The 18,614-nt window shown below is 41.8% G+C and overlaps 1 protein-coding gene across 2 annotated transcripts in view; it reads left to right on the top strand.

The window, feature by feature from the left end:
* Window positions 1-3,776: 3,776 nt before the first annotated feature.
* The window catches only part of MAN1A1 (mannosidase alpha class 1A member 1), a 161,733-nt gene continuing 146,895 nt past the window's right edge, over window positions 3,777-18,614 (top strand). Inside the window, exons 1-2 of one of the 2 annotated variants that reach the window (XM_070496096.1) lie at window positions 3,777-3,814; window positions 4,903-5,738. In XM_070496096.1, the coding sequence (XP_070352197.1) occupies window positions 3,781-3,814; window positions 4,903-5,738 (870 nt within the window). In that variant the 5' untranslated portion in view covers window positions 3,777-3,780. Of the gene's footprint in view, window positions 3,815-4,521; window positions 4,654-4,902; window positions 5,739-18,614 lie in introns of those variants that run through there. The other variant, XM_014840057.3, reaches the window with a different exon arrangement.

Raw genomic sequence — 18,614 nt, 5'->3', positions numbered from 1 at the left:
GACTTATCACCCAAGGTCACACAGCCAAGGACATGCGTGTTCTCTATAATAAATAGCTCTCTTATTCAAATTCTTGCCCTGTTACCTCAGGAAAACCTCTCGTTGTGCTACTTTCTTTCAACCCCTTTGTTAATCAAATCAAAACAAAACAAAAACAAAAATATCATAAAGGTAGTAGCAATAGAAAACTACACCTGGTAAAGGAAAACTACTGCCTAAGAACTTTCATAAACCTTTGTGACCTTGAAAGTTGGTTTAGAAGCTTTCTGCAACAATCACTATATCTCCTTTTCTTCCAAATAGATGTTTGTCCTGAGGCCCCAACATTCAAGACAAACAAAACACTTTCTAATTTAATGCTACTTTGATTACTAGCATTGCAATGGCGTTTTCCCCAACATTTTACTCTTCTCTAGGGTCTTAGATCTTTGTAGAACAGACCAGCAAGCCAAACACCATTGACAACTTTGTTTCTATGCAGAGAAGCGCTCTGAAAGTGCCAAAGAGCCAATGCACAAATATTTTGTGGGACACAATGTTTTTACGTTCGGGACTGCTACTATGTATGAAATGAGTGTTCAGAAGGAAAACAGAGAGCACGCATGGACTCCTCATGGACTCCTCGATTCAGGCTCTCTCCTCGCCACCCCTCGGCAACAAAAAAAAACACACACAAAGGTGATTGGAGTTCTATAAAAATAATCTGCTACTCGGGCAGTTCCAAAAGAAATTGAGAGGGTGGAAAAAAGAGATATGACTGTAGCCCATCATATGACCACAAATATTGTTAACAGTTTATTTTGAAACTTTAGTTAACTCCCCTCTTCATAAACTTCATGTAAAATTCAGAGTTGCCCATTTAAGTATTGAAATTTCAAGATTACTGTTCACAGCAAACTATTGCTTGCATGTTACATTTTTGTTTTTTAAAAATAAAAACAGAGCCAGCCCTGATGGCCTAATGGTTAAGGTTCAGTGGTCACAGCTTTGGTGATCCGGGTTCGTTTTCCAGTCATGGAACCACACCAACTGTCTGTCAATTGCCATGCTGTGGCAGTGGGCCACATAGAAGAACCAAAACAACTTACAGCTAAGATATGCAACCATGCACTGGGGCTTTGGGGAGGAAAAAGAAAAAGAGGAAGATTGGCAACAGATGTTAGCTCAGGACAAATCCTTCCCCGAAAAAAAATAAAAAATAAATAAAAGCAAAAACCTATTCCAGACCTGGAATTTGAACACAATCAGAAAATTGGCTATAGGAAGATTTTATCAGAAATCCAACATATTGGACAATTTCAGTAGTTATTTATTACACATATATGTTAAATTCATTTTTTATTTGATTACTTTTTATTTTTAAATCAAAGAGCAAAAGTTCTCAAAAGGATTCTTCCATAAAATTCTATCTAGTACCTTCTAGAAACTTCCTATTAAGAAATGTTTTTACACTTTAATTTTTGAGAACTTACAACTTTATAAAAATATTCATTCACCACAGTTTTTACAAAAATATTGTCACTTTTCCCTCTGTAACCCTTTTTATAATTATTACTATATTTAATATTAGGCACGTTAATGTAAAAGTTAAATCTACCCTTTGTTAAATGTTATTTTAAAACCAGAGAAACCCAAGCAACCAAATAAATTGAAGATTTCTTTGTACTTTTGGGGGGATATCTCTAACCAAAACAAGGTTTAAAAAAACTACTTCATTCTAAAGATTTTACCTCAAAACATAAAAATTTACAAACTGTCAAAGAAAGATACAGAGATACAAGCACTGGAAAAAGAAAAAATAAGAATTAAGTTTGCAAGCAAACTTGCAAAAGGTACAAGGGAGTCATACTTCAGGACTTGCTAGCCAAATAAGAAAACACAGCAAGGGTTTAAACAGAAAAACTGCACAAAATTACTAAGGTCGCAAAGTTTACATTAAACTATTCATACTGAGAAAACAGCAACTTTATCACAATTGCTGTCTTCACAAAGATCATGACATACCTTCAGGTGGATCTGGTGGGGATTTATGGAACATAGCAAGGTTTTATTATTTGGGAACCAGAGCCAGTCACCTTTATTTTTGCTTTTATCTCAGGATTCAAGGCATTGTTTTTGCAACTGCAGAATGTGAAGTGCTTGTCGTACTGAAATCAGGGTAAAGCATCAGATTTTGCTTCTACAAAATGCACATTTTTACTGATTGACCCTTCTGTATTTCTCCCTTGCCATGAATACACAGGGCTTTGCGTGGTTAATTTAGTTGGTATGTCTTTTCAAATACCTTCTTTGTGAATTTTTTTAACTTGTTCTAGCCTAAATATGAGCACTCCCACATATTTTCTCATCCTACCTAACAGAGACTGGCACTCTCTAATACGTATCCCATAATCAACCACTCATGGTAATTTCTCCTTTAATAAATCATTAAAGCTAGGCTTCACCCATAATAAGCCTGTTTTATAAGAAATACAAGTAATAAGAAAATCTTAACATAAGCTTCATAAAGGTGAACAGAAATAGAGTAGTCACTTTAAAAGATTTAAACACAATATAGATAAATCAAATTTAAAGCTTTTAGAAAAAAAAAATCATCTTTAAGCCCATAGGCTTAATTTTGAATGTTTCCACTATAGGCGATGGGTTAAATGCCCAAACTGGTCCTGTATCAAAATTAAAGAGTGCCAGAAACAGAATTAGGTTCATAACTTCCTTTCATCACCATTTTAACATGTACTTAGAAGTAGATTTTATTGCTTTTCTGGAATACTTAGTAATATTAATTTAAAATTAAAGTCTAAATATTTCTGAGGCTATAAGAAATAACTCTATTCTTAAAACATAATAAAGTAACAAATCATTCTGGGAAAGATCATAAAGAGATTGGGTTTTAGGGGAATCGACCCCAATTATTATCTAGCTATTATCTATATATCTATCCATAGGGTAACTCAATTTTAAGGCTATTGATGGAAACAAACAATATTATTTCACCATTCAAATTTTTCAGCCTATCGACAACTTAACAAATGCAGTTTGAAACAAAAATTACCTTTCCATCATTAAAATACTCATTGTTTTCTTTTTCAGTGCTTCTAAACTTTGTTACCCTGCTTGAATATGCTGCACTCTTCTGGACATAGAATTTCACAGCAGTTATCAAAATAACTAAGCCATACAGTTGGCTTTATCAAACAATTTCCCATTAACAGAAACTTTGGATGTTTCCTTTACACAAAACAAACAATGACGGCTAAAATGAATAGTTAAATGAAAACTGTAATAAGGATTTTTTTATTTGGTTTACATTTTCTCATACAGTCTAACACCTGAAAACAACTGTTATTGTGGGCACCTTCCTGAAAGGTGCCAGCTGTTTCCTTTGACAACAAGCAGAAACAGAGCTAAAACCACGTTTCCAGAGAAGGGTGAGGGATACGATGAGGCTGCTGTAAACCATCTTTCAGAAATGGAAAGTCAATCGAATTTTTCCCCTCTGATAACCCTTTAGTCGCAGAGCAATAGGGGAATTAGGAACACATTTTGGAAAATAATGCTGTCTTGCAAACAATCCCTGTTGGATCAAGTCCTCACTTCACTGGAAGTAGTCAAATCCAAAACTTCATTTCAACAGTGTTCAAATTTATTACTTGCAGCTACGGCAGCTTAAAACTGTCTTCTTTAAATGGAAAATTTGACCAACTTCTATGAGGTAGATGAATTTTGAAAGTGGAAGTGGGTGGGGGAGGTACACTTTTTTTTTTTTTTAAGGAGGAGAGCATGCATACGAAGAATCCTAAGCGACCACAAAACCGTAAGTCTCTTAGGAGGTAAAAAGATGCTAGACCGGATCACAGCTCCCCATCGAGGGACTTTTGCTTTAACTGCTAAGGGGCCACCCGGGAAATCCCTGTCTTGGCAGAGAGGAGGGTAATTGGAGAAAAGACGGGCTGCAGAAAGACCCAGTGTCCGGCGGGTCCCTGCGAGACCCAGCCCTTCCCGGGACCCCCTCGGGGCGGGCCCCGCAAGGCCGGGCAGGGGTCCACGGGATGGCAGGCGGCTGGGGGGAAGCGGGAGGAGGGGGTCCCGTGTCAGCCCAGGCGACCCCCGGCAACTCGAGACCCACCGTCCCCTGACACCCGGGCCCGAGGCCGGCGCGGGATAAACTCTGCGGGCCTGACCCCCTCATCCGCCCCGAACCGTGGGCCGCGGGTCTGACCGCCCTCCCCGCCGCGGCGCCCCCCCCGCCCCCAGCCGGGCCCCCGGGAGCCTGCGATTCCCGTAAGCTCCCCGCCCCGCGCGGCCCCCTCCCGGCCCCGGCCCCGCCCCCGCGGGCCCCTGAGCGGCGCGTGATTGGCCCGGCCGCGCCATCACTCTCCGGACGCGTCACCGCCCTCGTTTCCGACCGCCCCGAGACCGGCAGTGGCAGTAGTGCTCGCGGGGCCGCCGTGGAGGGCGTCGTGCTGTCCTGCTCGCTCCTGCTCGCCCGCGGGTCGGCGCGCTCGCCCAGCTGAGCGGCCACCGGGCTGCGGGGCCGCCGGGCTGCACGCTCAGCCGCCGCCTGGGAAGCAGAGGCAGCTGGTCCAGCTCGGAGATGGAGAGCGGGCGAAGTTGACGAGCCCCCCACCCACGCTGCGCCGCTGCTGCCCAGAGGTGCGCTGCCCTCTCCGGGAGGCGCCCGTACGCCGCCCTGCTCCAGGTGTGCGCGGGACACCCCGCCCCCCGGGACCTGGAAACTTCACCCCAAGTCCAAAGAGTGGGCTCCCAGGGCGGTGCCTGGAGCTGGACTCCGCGCAGGAGGAGCTGTCCTGGCTGCTCGCACGGCGTCTGCGGGCGGAGACCCGCGGGAAACTTTATCACCAGCATCGTAATTACTACATTTCACTGTTTCTCTCCCCGCAGGGCTGCAGCCAGCGGTCTGTCGCGCGTGCTTGTTTGCCAAAGGAGCCGCCCAGGGGAGAAGACCCGGAGGGGAGTTGTTGCCCCTGGGGATACCTGCCGCCCAGCCGAGGGGTCTGGGCGGCCCGGATGTGCAGGACCCAGCCCCGCAGCCGCTGACGCCGGGCGGCGGCGAAGTTTGGCTGCTGAGCGGCGCGGCGCAGGGCCACTGGACAGCGGGCCGCCCGGCGGGAGCGATGCCGGTGGGGGGCCTGTTGCCGCTCTTCAGCAGCCCCGGGGGCGGCGGCCTGGGCGGGGGGCTCGGCGGCGGTGGCGGCAGGAAGGGGTCGGGCCCCGCCGCCTTCCGCCTGACGGAGAAGTTCGTGCTGCTGCTGGTGTTCAGCGCCTTCATCACGCTCTGCTTCGGGGCGATCTTCTTCTTGCCCGACTCCTCCAAGCTGCTCAGCGGGGTCCTGTTCCACTCCAGCCCCGCCCTGCAGCCGCCCGCCGACCACAAGCCCGGGCCCGGGGCGCGCGCCGAGGACGCGGCAGATGGGCGAGCCAGGCACCGCGAGGAGGGCGCGCCCGGGGACCCGGCGGCCGCCCTGGAGGACAACTTGGCCAGTATCCGCGAAAACCACGAGCGGGCTCTCAGGGAAGCCAAGGAGACCCTGCAGAAGCTGCCCGAGGAGATTCAAAGAGACATCCTGCTGGAGAAGGAGAAGGTGGCCCGGGACCAGCTGCGTGACAGGGCGGTGTTCAGGGGGCTACCGCGGGTGGACTTCTTGCCCCCCATCGGGGCGATTAGCCGGGAGCCGGCTGACCCCTCCATCCGCGAGAAGAGAGAAAAGATCAAAGAGGTGAGTGCATCGTGCTAGAAATCCCTCCCCGCCCGCCGTGTGTTCCGGGAGAAACGACAGACCTTTGAAACTCTTAAGACTGCAACAGTACAGTGTAGGGGGCCGTGGAGATTTTCCACTTCCACCAGGTGCCGTGTTAAAGGCTTTTACATTTTCCTTTTCTCGGTATTGTAGTATCATAGTAGATGTGGCCAGTTACGATCTGAGGTTGATCCCGTTGCTTTTAACAGGCACGCTCTGGTGAGCATAAGCACTATGCATGGTAGGTATTAAATACGTGGGCAGGTGGCGTGCAAACCTCCTTTTTCACTGGCCCATATGCATTTAATCGTCCCTGAAAACACTGACAGTGAAGGTACCAAACAGCCTCTAATAGGGCTTGGATGTGTCTTTGAAGTGAAGCTTGAACGTAAATGCAAAGCATCAATCATGCGTGATAAAGAGGTTCTAACTGCGAGCTAGCACAACCCCCCCCCCCCCCCCCCCCCCCCGGCGTGCAGTCTCCTGGCCCCATTCTGCCAGGTGACATCCTGTGTGTACTTACAGCCTGTGTGTACCTACGGCCTATGAAGGTGAAACTTGAGAACTTTCTATCATAGGGGGCACACTGTTGTTTACTTTTTAAAAAATGAAAATTATAAAAAGCCAGCCTACTGCGTCTTGGATTTCTAGTATACAGTCAGAAAAAGAGTATTTCATGTGATGCAACAGGTTTGCCTCCACAGCTGCACAATGATGACAAACTTAATCTAGGATAAATATGGACTTTGATATGTCTTTCATAGTTTCTTTCTCGGAATTGACAGAACTTGTAACATGTGGTTAGTTCATGACCAGCTTGAAGATAAAGAGGACCTTAAAGATCATTTCTGATTGTCATATTAAAGATGAAAGTTGAAGGGCCCAGAGCCCAGAACCAGTTAGTGACTGAGTCTGGAGTCCAGGCCCAGACATTCTCCTGGTCACCTGGCACCAGGATCTCTGCGGACATGCCTCCTTCCACAACGACTCTCCTATGTGAAATTATGCCAGCCTGGATTTTACACAATCCAAGAGCTGTAGGAACCATATTGAAAGCATTTCATCCCAAATCTTGATTCAGATTTCTAAAATACGTTATAAATGGAAGTAATATTTTTGTCATTTTGTAAGTTTCACAGATCTGTGAAAATAAATTTTGTGGTTCAACATTGGGTAGGAATCAGGAAAAGAATCTTCCTGATTCCATTTTCAGAGAGTAAACAGAATGTTGAGGTGGTAAAGAGGTATTTAGCTTGAATGACGGCAGATTGGAGGCATCTTGATGGTCATACGATTTGTGACTTTAGTATAAGACCAGATGAATTTGGCTAAGCTGTAATTGAGCAAGTTCAAGTAGATTTGGGTCTCTTGCAGTTTACCCAAGGTAGAATGTCTTCTTCCTTCCTGTGTAGCTGGCTTCTTTTCAAGTCCATCAGCCTTTCTGCTTCTTTGAAACCCTTCCTCAGGCATAGAACCCTCCCAGACTTGGGAGTGGATTTTACTTCTCCCTGACAACTTCTGGCTAGCAGTTTCCCTTCTCCACGAAATCCTGACAGCGCTACCAAACCAGGAAGGTGGAAAAAGGCTCTACTTCTCACCAAATATCTCCCTCCCCTCCTGCCAGCTCCCTTAAAAATATCCCATAGAGAAATTAACCCCACATCTGCATCTGCTTGTGTTTCCCTTAAGTTTGAAGCACTGTAATTCACACATTTCATGCCTCTAAATTCCTGTGAGCTGCCAGTTAGTACAGATCACAGTTGTCCAAGAAAATTATTTTAAATACTAAAGATGCATGGATGTTAAAAAGCTATTGGTACTGACCAGTAGTAATTAAACGTGCTTATAGAGTAGCAATAGTGGGAGACAGTAGCAGCAGTTCAGAACAGTGTGTTAACAGTCTGTATATCTCTCCCTATTAGATCCTTGTTACCTGTATCTCTAAATCAAAAGGTCTTAATTAACCGTCTAAAGGAAATTTGTATAGCATTCTGTGTCAGCTGGTGCTAAGATCTTAGTACATACATGTTTTGGAAGCCACCCAGTCTTGCATAAAGTGATAAAACTCAATGTATTCTTTAAAATTCCATGATGCCGTGAGAACCCAAAAAATGCCAGCATAATTAGCTTCAGTATTTAGTCAAAGCCTGATGGGAAGAAATGGATTATGGTTTTTCATTAGATTACTTCAGGCAGATGTGTTTCTTTATAAACCAAAAATAATAGTAACTTGTGCTCTTCTAAAACTATGCTGCAAATGGTCGGTTTCCGAGAGCAAGAGTGGTTGCCTGTCGTCAGTAGGGCCCTGGACTTTACACATTTAGATTCAGTTTTGGGCGCCCCCAGGGTCTCCTAAGGGACCAATGGATCTTTGCCTGGATTTAGATCTTTATTGTTCCTGTATTTTCTAGTTCTCTTTATAACTTAGGTTCTCTATCACTCCTGAATGCCCTAACACTTTTATAGTTAAAATTTAGAAGGAATAGGCAAGTCTAACACGTTGAGAGCTGGCACTACAGTTTCTGAGCCAAACTTCGATTTTGTAAATTTGGTTTCTATTCAGCCAATCCTATTTTTATATTGTCAACACAGTTGTGTTACTGGTACTGTGGTAAATTTTTAACAAATTTGTGCAAAGGGAAAACAGTCTGTAATTTCAAATAGAATGTTGCCTAGCACTCTACACAAAAAGGTGCTATGTGCTTTCCAGTATTAATTTAATGGATGGTAAATCTTTGATGTAAAACTTGAAATTAAAATCCCCCTCGCCCTACATGAAAACTTTGCAAATAAGTTAACTCTGGAATTTCCCTGAAATTTATATATAGTACATATTTATTTTCATGAGTCTGATCTTTTTAACATTGTGCTCAAGTTGTCCTTAGCTTTCAAAAGCAGTGTTAGAATCATGAAGCACAGAAGTTAAAATAGCACCCTGGAATTTTTAGAAAAATAGTCCATTTCCCCTTCTATTCCAATCTTTTTTTAAAATCAGGAAGCTTTCTTTTTTTTTGCCTACCCAAACAGCCTGTACTGTCCTTTAAGATTAGAGCCCTAATCCTAATTTAGAGGATGACCAGTTTTTTTTCACTTCCTGGAATCATGAGGCATCCCTGAGTAATAGGGGCAGAAGGCAGGCAGATTGTCAGAGAGGATTCCTCCCTTCTCAGCCTGGACTCCTCACCAACCTAAATGAGCGTGCGGGGGCGCTGACGGCCAGCTTTGGGTCTATCAGGTAAGGTTTTAGGACCAGCCAGCTGTGGGGTCACAGTTGTCTTTTCTAGATTTCTCAAAACAAGCTTTACTTTTTTATTCCAGACCTATTTATATAATTATAAATTTAAAGAAAATTTTCATATTGATGGCTAATGTTTAAAAAATATTTTTATGCTTTACACTAGCCTTAAGTGTTCTTGAGTCTATAATTTATGATAACTGTTGACAACCCATCTGTTAAAGATCAGATGTGGGAATAATCTACCTTGACAAATTAGAACAAAACACTTTTCTTTTGAAACTTAACTTTCCAGTTTACTTGTATGGGTGGTTCTGGTGTGGAAAACAATACAATATTTGCTAAATAATAAAATCTGCAATTTGGAGACATAACTCCAAAGGAACTTAGATACCCTTCGGTCCCTTTGCCTGTTCTGCTTACCCTGCTCTGAAACACACCTGATATTGAACATGGGCAAATGTGAGATTTTCCACTTTTAGGACCTTCCCCAGAGCAGGTAGTTATGGAGTGTTTGTAAAGCCTTCTCTTTTTAACAAGTAGATAAGATTTCAACAGTGTAAGTACTGGAGTAGATCCTGACTGTTGAACATTAATATAAGAAAGCAAGAAAAGATTGTTAATGGATAGTCATTTATGTTCGGCTTAATTTTGTGTAAGCTATTGATAATTTTCTAAGAGGAGTATTCTGTTTTCCTGTTATCAGGTAACTTAAGATTCATTTAAAGGAGCCATGTATAGGACTTCGAACCTAGATAAGGGCATGGAAAGAGGTAAAAAATAATACATTTTCGAGTCAATGCATCTGTATTTCTTAGGTGAGCTTATAAACTAAACTGTCTTGAGAAATTTATCGTAGTATTTCACATGTGTAAGAAGTGCCTTTCTATGAGATCTGAGTTTGTTGGAATTCAGTGGAGAACTTACACATTTATATTAAATTATTTCATAAGCTATGGCAGCACAAATTCTTTATGGAAGAGAGTTTAAAGCATGTGTCTCAAGGTCAAAGGGGAGGAAGACTACAGATGAGTGTGTGTGATGAGGGCTAAATATGCATGGTAGATCAGAACCGCCCTGGAACCCGCTTGTACCCCACAGCTCAGGAGAGAACCCATGGCCTGTAAAGTCCTTTATCGCCTACAAAACTACAAAAATGTATGTGCTTGTCAAAGATGAGTTTTGGCCAAAATAGGAGCAGCCACCCTGTGGGCTCTAGAGAGGCTGTGAAATGCCTTTCCCCTAAGTAGATGAAAATGGTAAAGGAGACGCCAGTCTTTGGTAGGTTAACGAGGAGGTTCTTTCTTGGGGGAAACTAAGTCTTGACTTTTCCATCAGTGTTCTTAGCTTAGTGCTTTGTTTAGTAATTGAACTATGACCTCTCACCCTCCACCCCTCACCTCTTACTCCTAAATCTGTGTAAAAGTCTTTTACATAAACTCTGCAAATTATTTTTTCTATTACCAACAATATGCCATGAAAATTATAACTCTGATTTTTAAAAGTAAACATACTCTGAATCATGAAGTATCTGGGTGAGACCTTGGAGACAGCTCAGCTCGTTCATTTTATAGTAAAGGCAACCAAGACACAAAGATTGTTCTGGAAATCACATTGCCAGTTAGGGGTAGAGTTGAGAATGGAAGCTCAGTGAGTGTTGCTTGCTGTCCTGACAACTCTTACTTCCTAAATAAAATGCCAAAGAAGTGTACAAATTGACTGTCTGTATTCGCTATTTGCAGACTCTACTGTACAGTGAGTGTAAAACACACACAGTTCTGCACTATTATAAATTTGACCTCATATTAGTTGTTACATTAATTATAGTAATTTTTTTTAATCTTACTAGTGACATGATTTAGAAGAACTTCTTTTTAAAGCCGCCCAGGGAAAGTTTGATATGACATCTTTTTCTTATTATAAAGATCTCTGCAGGAAGCGGAGGCATTTGTAATCATTCAGTTGGACATTCTTTACAAAGAGGTAGGGAAGAGAAGTGAGGGAGAGAGGAAGAGAGGAGAGGCGGCCTAGAGAAGAGGGGGGTGACAGGTGGGGGAGCTCTTTCAAACGATAAATGTGTGTGCTCTTTTGCCATCGTACTATGTGTAACAGAAGAATTGACAGCTACCCTGAAGGACTATTTTTTTAAGAAAGTAGACATACATTTAAAAATTCCACCAATCTCTGCGCTGTTGACTGTAGGAGCACACAGGTCTCTTCACCCAAGGAGGTCCTGGAGATGGTCTGGATGCCCTTTCGTGTCCCTGCTCCATCCATTTGTAGCAATGTGGTGATGAGAAGGGCTGGCTCTGGAGTCATGACCTGGGTCTGAATCTGGCCTCTGCCATTTACTAGCTTTGTGACCTTAAGCAAGTTGCTTAATCTTTCAGAGCCTCAATATTCCCTCTTGTAAAATGGGAGTAATAATAGTAGCCCACTTTGTTGGACCAGAAGGATTAGATGTGATCAGCCACACAAAACACTTAGAGTGGTACCAAGCATGCAGTGAGTGTATAATAAATGTTCCTTACTATTTTTGCTGTTCTTAGTCACCACCTAAAGCCATCAGCCAAGATTACCTTGTTTCATATTTGGCTTAATAAATCAGGGAAGTGGATAAGGAAGTTTCCAGAAGTTATCAAAAAACAGTTGAAATTAAGTTTGATGCTCAAAGGGATACATTTCCAGTTCATCAAGATGATCTTTCCAGACAGCTATGATTTTATTGTGCTACTGTCAACTCTGATTTCTTCAGGTTCCTGCCAAATTCAAAAACATTTAGGTATCTTTGAAATTATATCCTTCTTCAGCTTCTGTACTTCAAAATATGCGTTAAGGAATGAATTTGTCTCTTTCTCACAGTCAGTGTGCTTGTTCCTGAAGTGCCATCTTCTCAGTTCTGGAGTTACCTCCTTAAGCATTGAAATTGTTCCCCAAAATAGAGAGAAGGAGATTTAGTGCAGTACACTTTAACCTGTTTTGTCTCTGGAGGAATGTTTTTTGAGAAGTCAGAAGAAAGTTATTTTAGAATGGGCAAAAATTTATATAATTATGATCAGTTCTATAATCAGAGCTCAAGTCTGTCCCCTGATAATCAAAATTCACATAAATCAGTTGTACTTCGTAACTGAAAGATTTTGGCCTTTTTCTGAGAATTTTGAAGGTAGATTTATTAGAGTTTCAGGCCCAGAAGGACCTCAGAGATCCTGAAGCCCGGAACCCATTTTACATATGAGCAGCAGGGCCTGCTGACCTGCGACTTCCTGAGATTCCCCCGCTGCACTAATGACAGAGCCAGGGACTGCGTCTTATTGCCCAGGCCCCGCTCCGCCTATGGTATCTGGAGTCTAATGAGGACATATGCTTTGGAGGCTGGCTGGCCTGGCCCTCCCCACTCTCAGCCCCAGTGGCAGGCCAGCAGCGAGAAGTCCAACTGAGCCCATCCTAGCAGGAGATGGAACATCTTGGCTTGGTAGGGTATTGCCTGAGAAAGCAGTCCTGGCTGATTCCTTTGCTCTGAAGAATGTGGCAGCACTGCCCCACCCCCACTGAGCCCTGATAAAGACTTCTGTGATTATTAGGTACTTGAAAGAAAACCAAATGAGATTAAGGCTTAAGAGCATTTAAAAGTTGCAGCCCTCATTTCTGTCATGAACACTCTGGCAGTTGCTTTAGGTACCTTAGAGCCCAGCAGTGCTACAGATAATCCAGAACAGAGATAATAAAATTAAAAAGCCCATGGATCCTTTGTATTTACGTGACTTTTGTGACTAGACTGCCTCCCTCACATCTTTTTCTCTGTCAGTCCATTTGTCGTCCTGGCTCTTTAGCTCCTCAAAAGGCTCCACCACCTTCTGATCACTCTTGCTCTGCATCCTTTTATACAGTGACACTCAGGCCATGTTGGATTAACTTTCATTTGCACTTTTTCATGTATTTCTGTGTGATTGATTGTCCTGTCTCCACTTCTTAGTGAGAGGGTGCTTAGTATGACAGGAGGCCTGGAACGGAGGGGCTGAAAACCTGATGGAGCACGCCACGTTCTGCAGGGCTGGTTTAATAACACAGCACGCCACACACTCAAACAGTCTTTGTTGCAATGCCAGTGGGGATGCCTGTTTGCCTAGGCTAGGAGTTTATGAGAAAGGGTGGGGTGGTAATTAGTATACACAGGCCTGTGAATGACTGTGGTTGAGACCTGAGCTCAGGCCATCCAAAGACCATGAGAGCTATTGCTGGAATCTCCCTAACTGCTAAATCCTTCTTCATTGAATGGTCTTTTCAAAGTTCTAGGAAGAATACTTGATTCTTCTGAGGAATAAGAGGTTCCAGAGATGCCTGCACTGGGGGTGGCCATGTCCAGCTTCCCTGAGCTGATGTGTGGGGCATGACTGTCTGACCCTAGTTCCTCTTTCACAAGAATATGTACTGGGACTACTAGGAGCATGTGTTTCCTCACTGCATCTCTGTCTGTCAAGGCATAGGGCAAAATGACAGACCTGTGGGATGATTCAGGCAGCACACGGGTCTGCCCACTCTCAAAGTCTCATTCCCAGCTGCCTGAAATTTCGCCATCAGTGCCTCCCTTTCATTGATGTATTGCTTCTTAAAGGCTGCTGTTGAAAGTATATCACTAAAGTTGCCCAGCAGAAATTATTGTACTTCGAAATTTGTCTTAGCAAGGGCAAAAATACGTTTGTAGAAGAAGCAAGTGCCTTTCATTGTGTTATTTCATTATAAATTAATACCTGCTTAGGAAGGTGCAAAGGAGTAGAAAAAAGAAAAAGAAATCCTTCACAGATCTACCATGAAGTCACAAAGAGTGCCAGCTTTACTCACTGCCCAACATATAGGTTATTTTATTCCACAGTTATAGTCACACTATCTATCTATCCATCTATCTATCTATCTATCAATATTTTCATTTTCTTTTGTGTCATTTTATAATAGCATAGTATATAAAATAGAAGCATCATAGTTGATTTAACTCTTTTCTTGGACCTGAACAGTTAGATTATTTCCAGTTTTTTGTTTTTATGAAAAATGCAGAGATAAACACCTTTGTCCATTACGTTCCCATCTCATTTTGCGTTGGCCACAACCCTATAAGTTGGATTTTCCCTTAAATTTCTAAAACGGTAAATGAATGGGTCGAAGGATCATAGTAAATTTTGAGGGATTGCTTTTCAGAAATAATTTATACTTCCACCTATAATATAATGAATGTAGTGTATTGAATCTTTATAAATCTCATAGGTGATGAAACAGTATCTTGTATATTTAATTTGCCTTTTTTTTGAGCAGCGTTTTCTCATGTGATGGTTGACGAGTTGCATTTCCCCACTGTGAGTTGGGTAGAACAAGGAAACGTTAAATGGAGCAGGACTGAGAAGAAGAAGGCCGTACGGAGGTCTAAGGAGTGGGTATCAGAGAAGGTGGATGTGACAAGTTGTCTGGAGGGATATGGGCTCACGAAGGAGGTAAAGCCCTGAAAGGTGATAGAGAGCCTTTTTTTAATTAAAAAAAAAAAAAAAACTTAGAACAAAATTTGCTTTCTCCCTGGGTTGGGCAACCTGGGATAAAAAGTACTCTTTATTGATAGGAGTACTTTCCATGCACCTCGGAACAGCCCACTTTCCCTGAGACCCAGCCAGCTTCCATGGGCTCGTCTTCCTTGTTAAGTGATAGTTGGGTTTTTGTGTCAGATATGTGAGGAAGGTGTCGGCCACTCTGAAGGTCTGGGGAAAGACGGAGGGAATCTCTCTCTTTTTAGAATCCATCAGGATGGTTTCCGAATATTTTAAGATCATAGTTGAAGATAAAAATAGTCCAAGTAGAATTTCAGAAGTGATTTTAGTGGTGCCAGAAAATGGCAAGTCTTACAAAGCTGAATCTTAAAGAAGAAAAATTAGCCTTTTGGAAATTGAGATTTCATATCAATAAACATTTTTATGTTTGAAGGGGCAGGCTAATCTTTTTATGTTAGAGGCCTTTGGTGTTTTAAATAGGATAAATATGCATTTTGTCTAAGGTATTTTATTTTAGAATAAGAGAAAAGTATGATTTGTATATGAAGTTTGTCTTCTGTGTTTATTATTTTTTTGTTTTTGCTAATTCCTTCAAATAATGTGTTTTTAGTCATACCTTTTTAAGATAGTGAAGAGCTGCACATTTCAAAAAGTATTTATAATCTGACCTTGGTTAGTTCGTAAAAGTCTGCCAAACGCCAGGACTCTTTAAATTTCGTTTTGAGACTGTGTTAACATGGTGAATAACAATTGACATAAGTTGTGGTTTGAGATGATAGTAATGTTAGAATGTTTAGGATGCTGGTCTCTGAGACATGTTGCTTTTGTAGTCAACTAGCAGTGTTTAATATTATAATGTATCTAGTCAGTAAAGGTTTTTGTCTCATAGTTAGAAATACCTCTGCAGTCCAGATTGTGTTTTCAGGAGTTATTAGCCCAAGACAGCAATTTTATAAGGCATTTTTACTAAGTATAAAAGGAACTTCATGTAGTAAAAAGTATGTTTTATAATTGCCATATATTTAATACATTGTGTATATTCTCTCGTATTAAGCATTTTGGTTAGTCTTCATTATTTAATATTCCTAGGGGTTACTTACCTAGAATGCATGATGAAGATCTCAGTAGCTTTAACAAGAAAAGTGGAGGGAGTAATTTCAGGAGCGTAAAAAATGAAGATGATTTATTAACTATTGTTGAAAGCTGCCTTAGCAGTGAGGGTGAATAAAAATGATAATTTATGAAGTGTTCTATCAGCGGTAAGATAAAGCCATATATTGGGTTGGAAGTACTTCTGTTTTCTCTTACTCCGAGAGTACAGACTCTGTGGGACGTTGGGTCTGCATAGTCATGAATCTGTTCCAGGACTTCCATGTTGAGGGCTGGGGAAAGAGCTTTCCCCTGATTCATCCACCGGGTCAGCCAGCCTGGGCCTTGCCCGTAATAAGACCCAGTAAATATTTGTTGAGTGAATATGCTTTTCTAAACAAACATACCAAGAAGAGTTATTCAGGGTAAGTGTGGACCCCCCGCACTTTATATAATCACATGATCTGAAAGTGGTGCCCGCTCATCTTTGGAGCCCCTTCCTGTCCTCATGGGCTACAAGCATTGTCTTTTGAGAGGAGACTTGATTTTTAATAACATTCAAAAGTCATTCAGAACCAGATCTAGTGAATAAAGAGAGTACTCGATGTAGGAAACACCTTTTCCAGTTTTAAAGTTGTTTTCAGAATGATTTATAAAATGAAAAACTGTATTCATTTTCTTATATGACTTATAAACTGACTGTGAAGGTGATTCATAAAAACTCTTTTGAGCAGATGAAATAAATATAGAAACTTGTGAGATTCCTTTGAAGGTCAACACTCGAATATAAAAGTTCTGTTTCATTTAAAAGTTGCTCTGCTTTGTATTTACACCCAGCATTTTATTTTACAGCTATGTGATTTTTAAATTAGGCAGCATCCTCAGTCATTTCTGTTCCTTATATCTAAAGTTGTGGGCTACTTTTAATAAGAGCTGTTTTTTTTATATTTCCATTTTGTACATGATACACCTAATTAAAGTTGGTTTGGTTTGTTTTTTTCCATCCTAGCAAAAATTTTTTGAATGACAAAGGTGTTTTTATAAGTTATGCTTACAGTGCCACACTGAAATGAAAAGTCATAGGCTAGGTGTTATTTTCCACAAAAGAAATTAGAATTTAATAAAAATTTTCTCTGTAAGAAGGTGTGATATTTTGAGAAAGAACCTTGGTCTTCTGTTTCCCAATTTAATGTCATAGCTCCTGAAAAGTGCTGTCTCATATAAATAATCACAAGGTAGAGACTCTATGAATTTTCTGAATTTGCAAATGGTCCCTTTTCCAATTCACTCTGCAGATCACTGTTAGATTAATCTTCCAAAAAATATCTCTTCTCTCATATCACCCAACTCAGAGGTTTTAGTGGGCCTCCGCTTCCTTTGGAGTAGTAATTCAGAGAATCACCTGGGGACACATTACCTCCCAGATTGCTGGGCTCCGCCCCCAGAGTTTCTGATTCAGTGGGTCTGAGTGGGCCTCAGAATTTGCATTTTTAACAGGTTCCGGGGTGATGCTGATGCTGCTGATCCTGCAACTAAAGTTTGACAAGCATTACCCTGGAATAAAGTCCCAGCTCATTAGGCTGGCATTCGTAGTCTACAAATCTGCCTTAGTTTGCTTCTTGAGTCATATCTCTTAAATTAGGAGGGATTCTGTGCTTTAGCTAAACTTGCATAGTTACTGTCTCCAAAACACACCTAATTTAGAGTTTTGCCTTGTTTACTTAATTCCTTTCAAATGGAGTGTCCTCCCACTCGCTCAAAATCTATGCCCTCCAAGAAGCCTTTTCTCACATTCCCAGCCTTTACTGATCTCACCCTTCTGCAAATTCCCGTGGTATTTAATTTGTATATTTCTGTCCTTGGCCTGTGTGTTGCTAATTTCATGGGCATATATGTTATCTTCCAACTAGATTTTAGACCTCCTCACTGTGGGGACACCTTTTTCTATCCCATAGTTTCATGGCCCAGAATTTAACAGTGGAAGGCAATTTGTCTTAAATCTAACCAAAATGAAAAACAATTTTAAGTATATCACCAAAATTCTTTCCAACCTCATCAGACTGTGAGGCAATATGGCAGAGTGGAAACCCTTTGAGCCTACCTTTCCACAGCTGCGAAATGGGGCTAATAATTCTCTTTTGCAGAGTTGCTGTAAGAATTAAGGTAGAAAAGGTCTGTGAATCTCTCAGTACAATGCCTGGCACATGGCGTTATTCAATTAATAATATTGGTTTGTTAGCAATTGGGGATTGTTTGAGTAATAAGCTTGGACTTCCGGTAAGAAAGGGGATTGTTGGTAAGTAATTGGATTTGAGAGTCATTTCCAGGAAAAGAAAGCAAGTTTTGGCTGCAGTATCGCTGTGTTAACCAATAGCTTGTATTTTCTGCTGTTACCTCCGTCTTTAGTGGTTGTTGCCAAAATCCCCGCTTCCTGTGGCAGGAAAGGAAGCATTCTTCTGCCGCGTTTCAGTTGTTATCTCACAGAAATGATGCTCATCCTTAGGAAAACCAGGAAGAGGGTGTCCATTCATCAGTGTCCAGTTGCCTATGGCTTCCTGGCCCTGTCACACACATGCCTTGATGTCGGGGGAGGAAAAAAAAGCAGAAGAATCAAATCTGGAGAAATACCTTAAGGGCGTACAAAGAGACGTTTCGTGAGCTGAAAAGCTGAAAATGTTCCGTTCGGAGATAGCTGCGGGTATAAATTTAGCTCAATAATTAGGCATATGGTGCTTTCATTTAGGAAGTATCTACACCCTTTGTGATAAGATCCGTGGATTATTAGAGCTGCTGCAGCCCGAGCCACATCCCACATCGGCAGCAGAGATTCCTCATGCATTTAAAACAAGAATTAAAGAGTGAAATGGAAAACGGAGTTAATAATTTGTTCTTGGTTGGTTTTAATCTGCTCTTTATTAACTTTGTAGTTTATGGCTGGAGGATTAGATTTGCTCACCAACTAGTGGTCTAAAAGTTTACCTCCTTTTATTGGAACATTATATT

This window comes from Equus asinus, chromosome 24 (genome assembly GCF_041296235.1).
Source record: "Equus asinus isolate D_3611 breed Donkey chromosome 24, EquAss-T2T_v2, whole genome shotgun sequence".
In the NCBI taxonomy this organism is placed as follows: Eukaryota; Metazoa; Chordata; class Mammalia; order Perissodactyla; family Equidae; genus Equus; species Equus asinus.
Note: the sequence above shows the minus strand (reverse complement) of the source record. Positions and strands in the feature narration are given on the sequence as shown.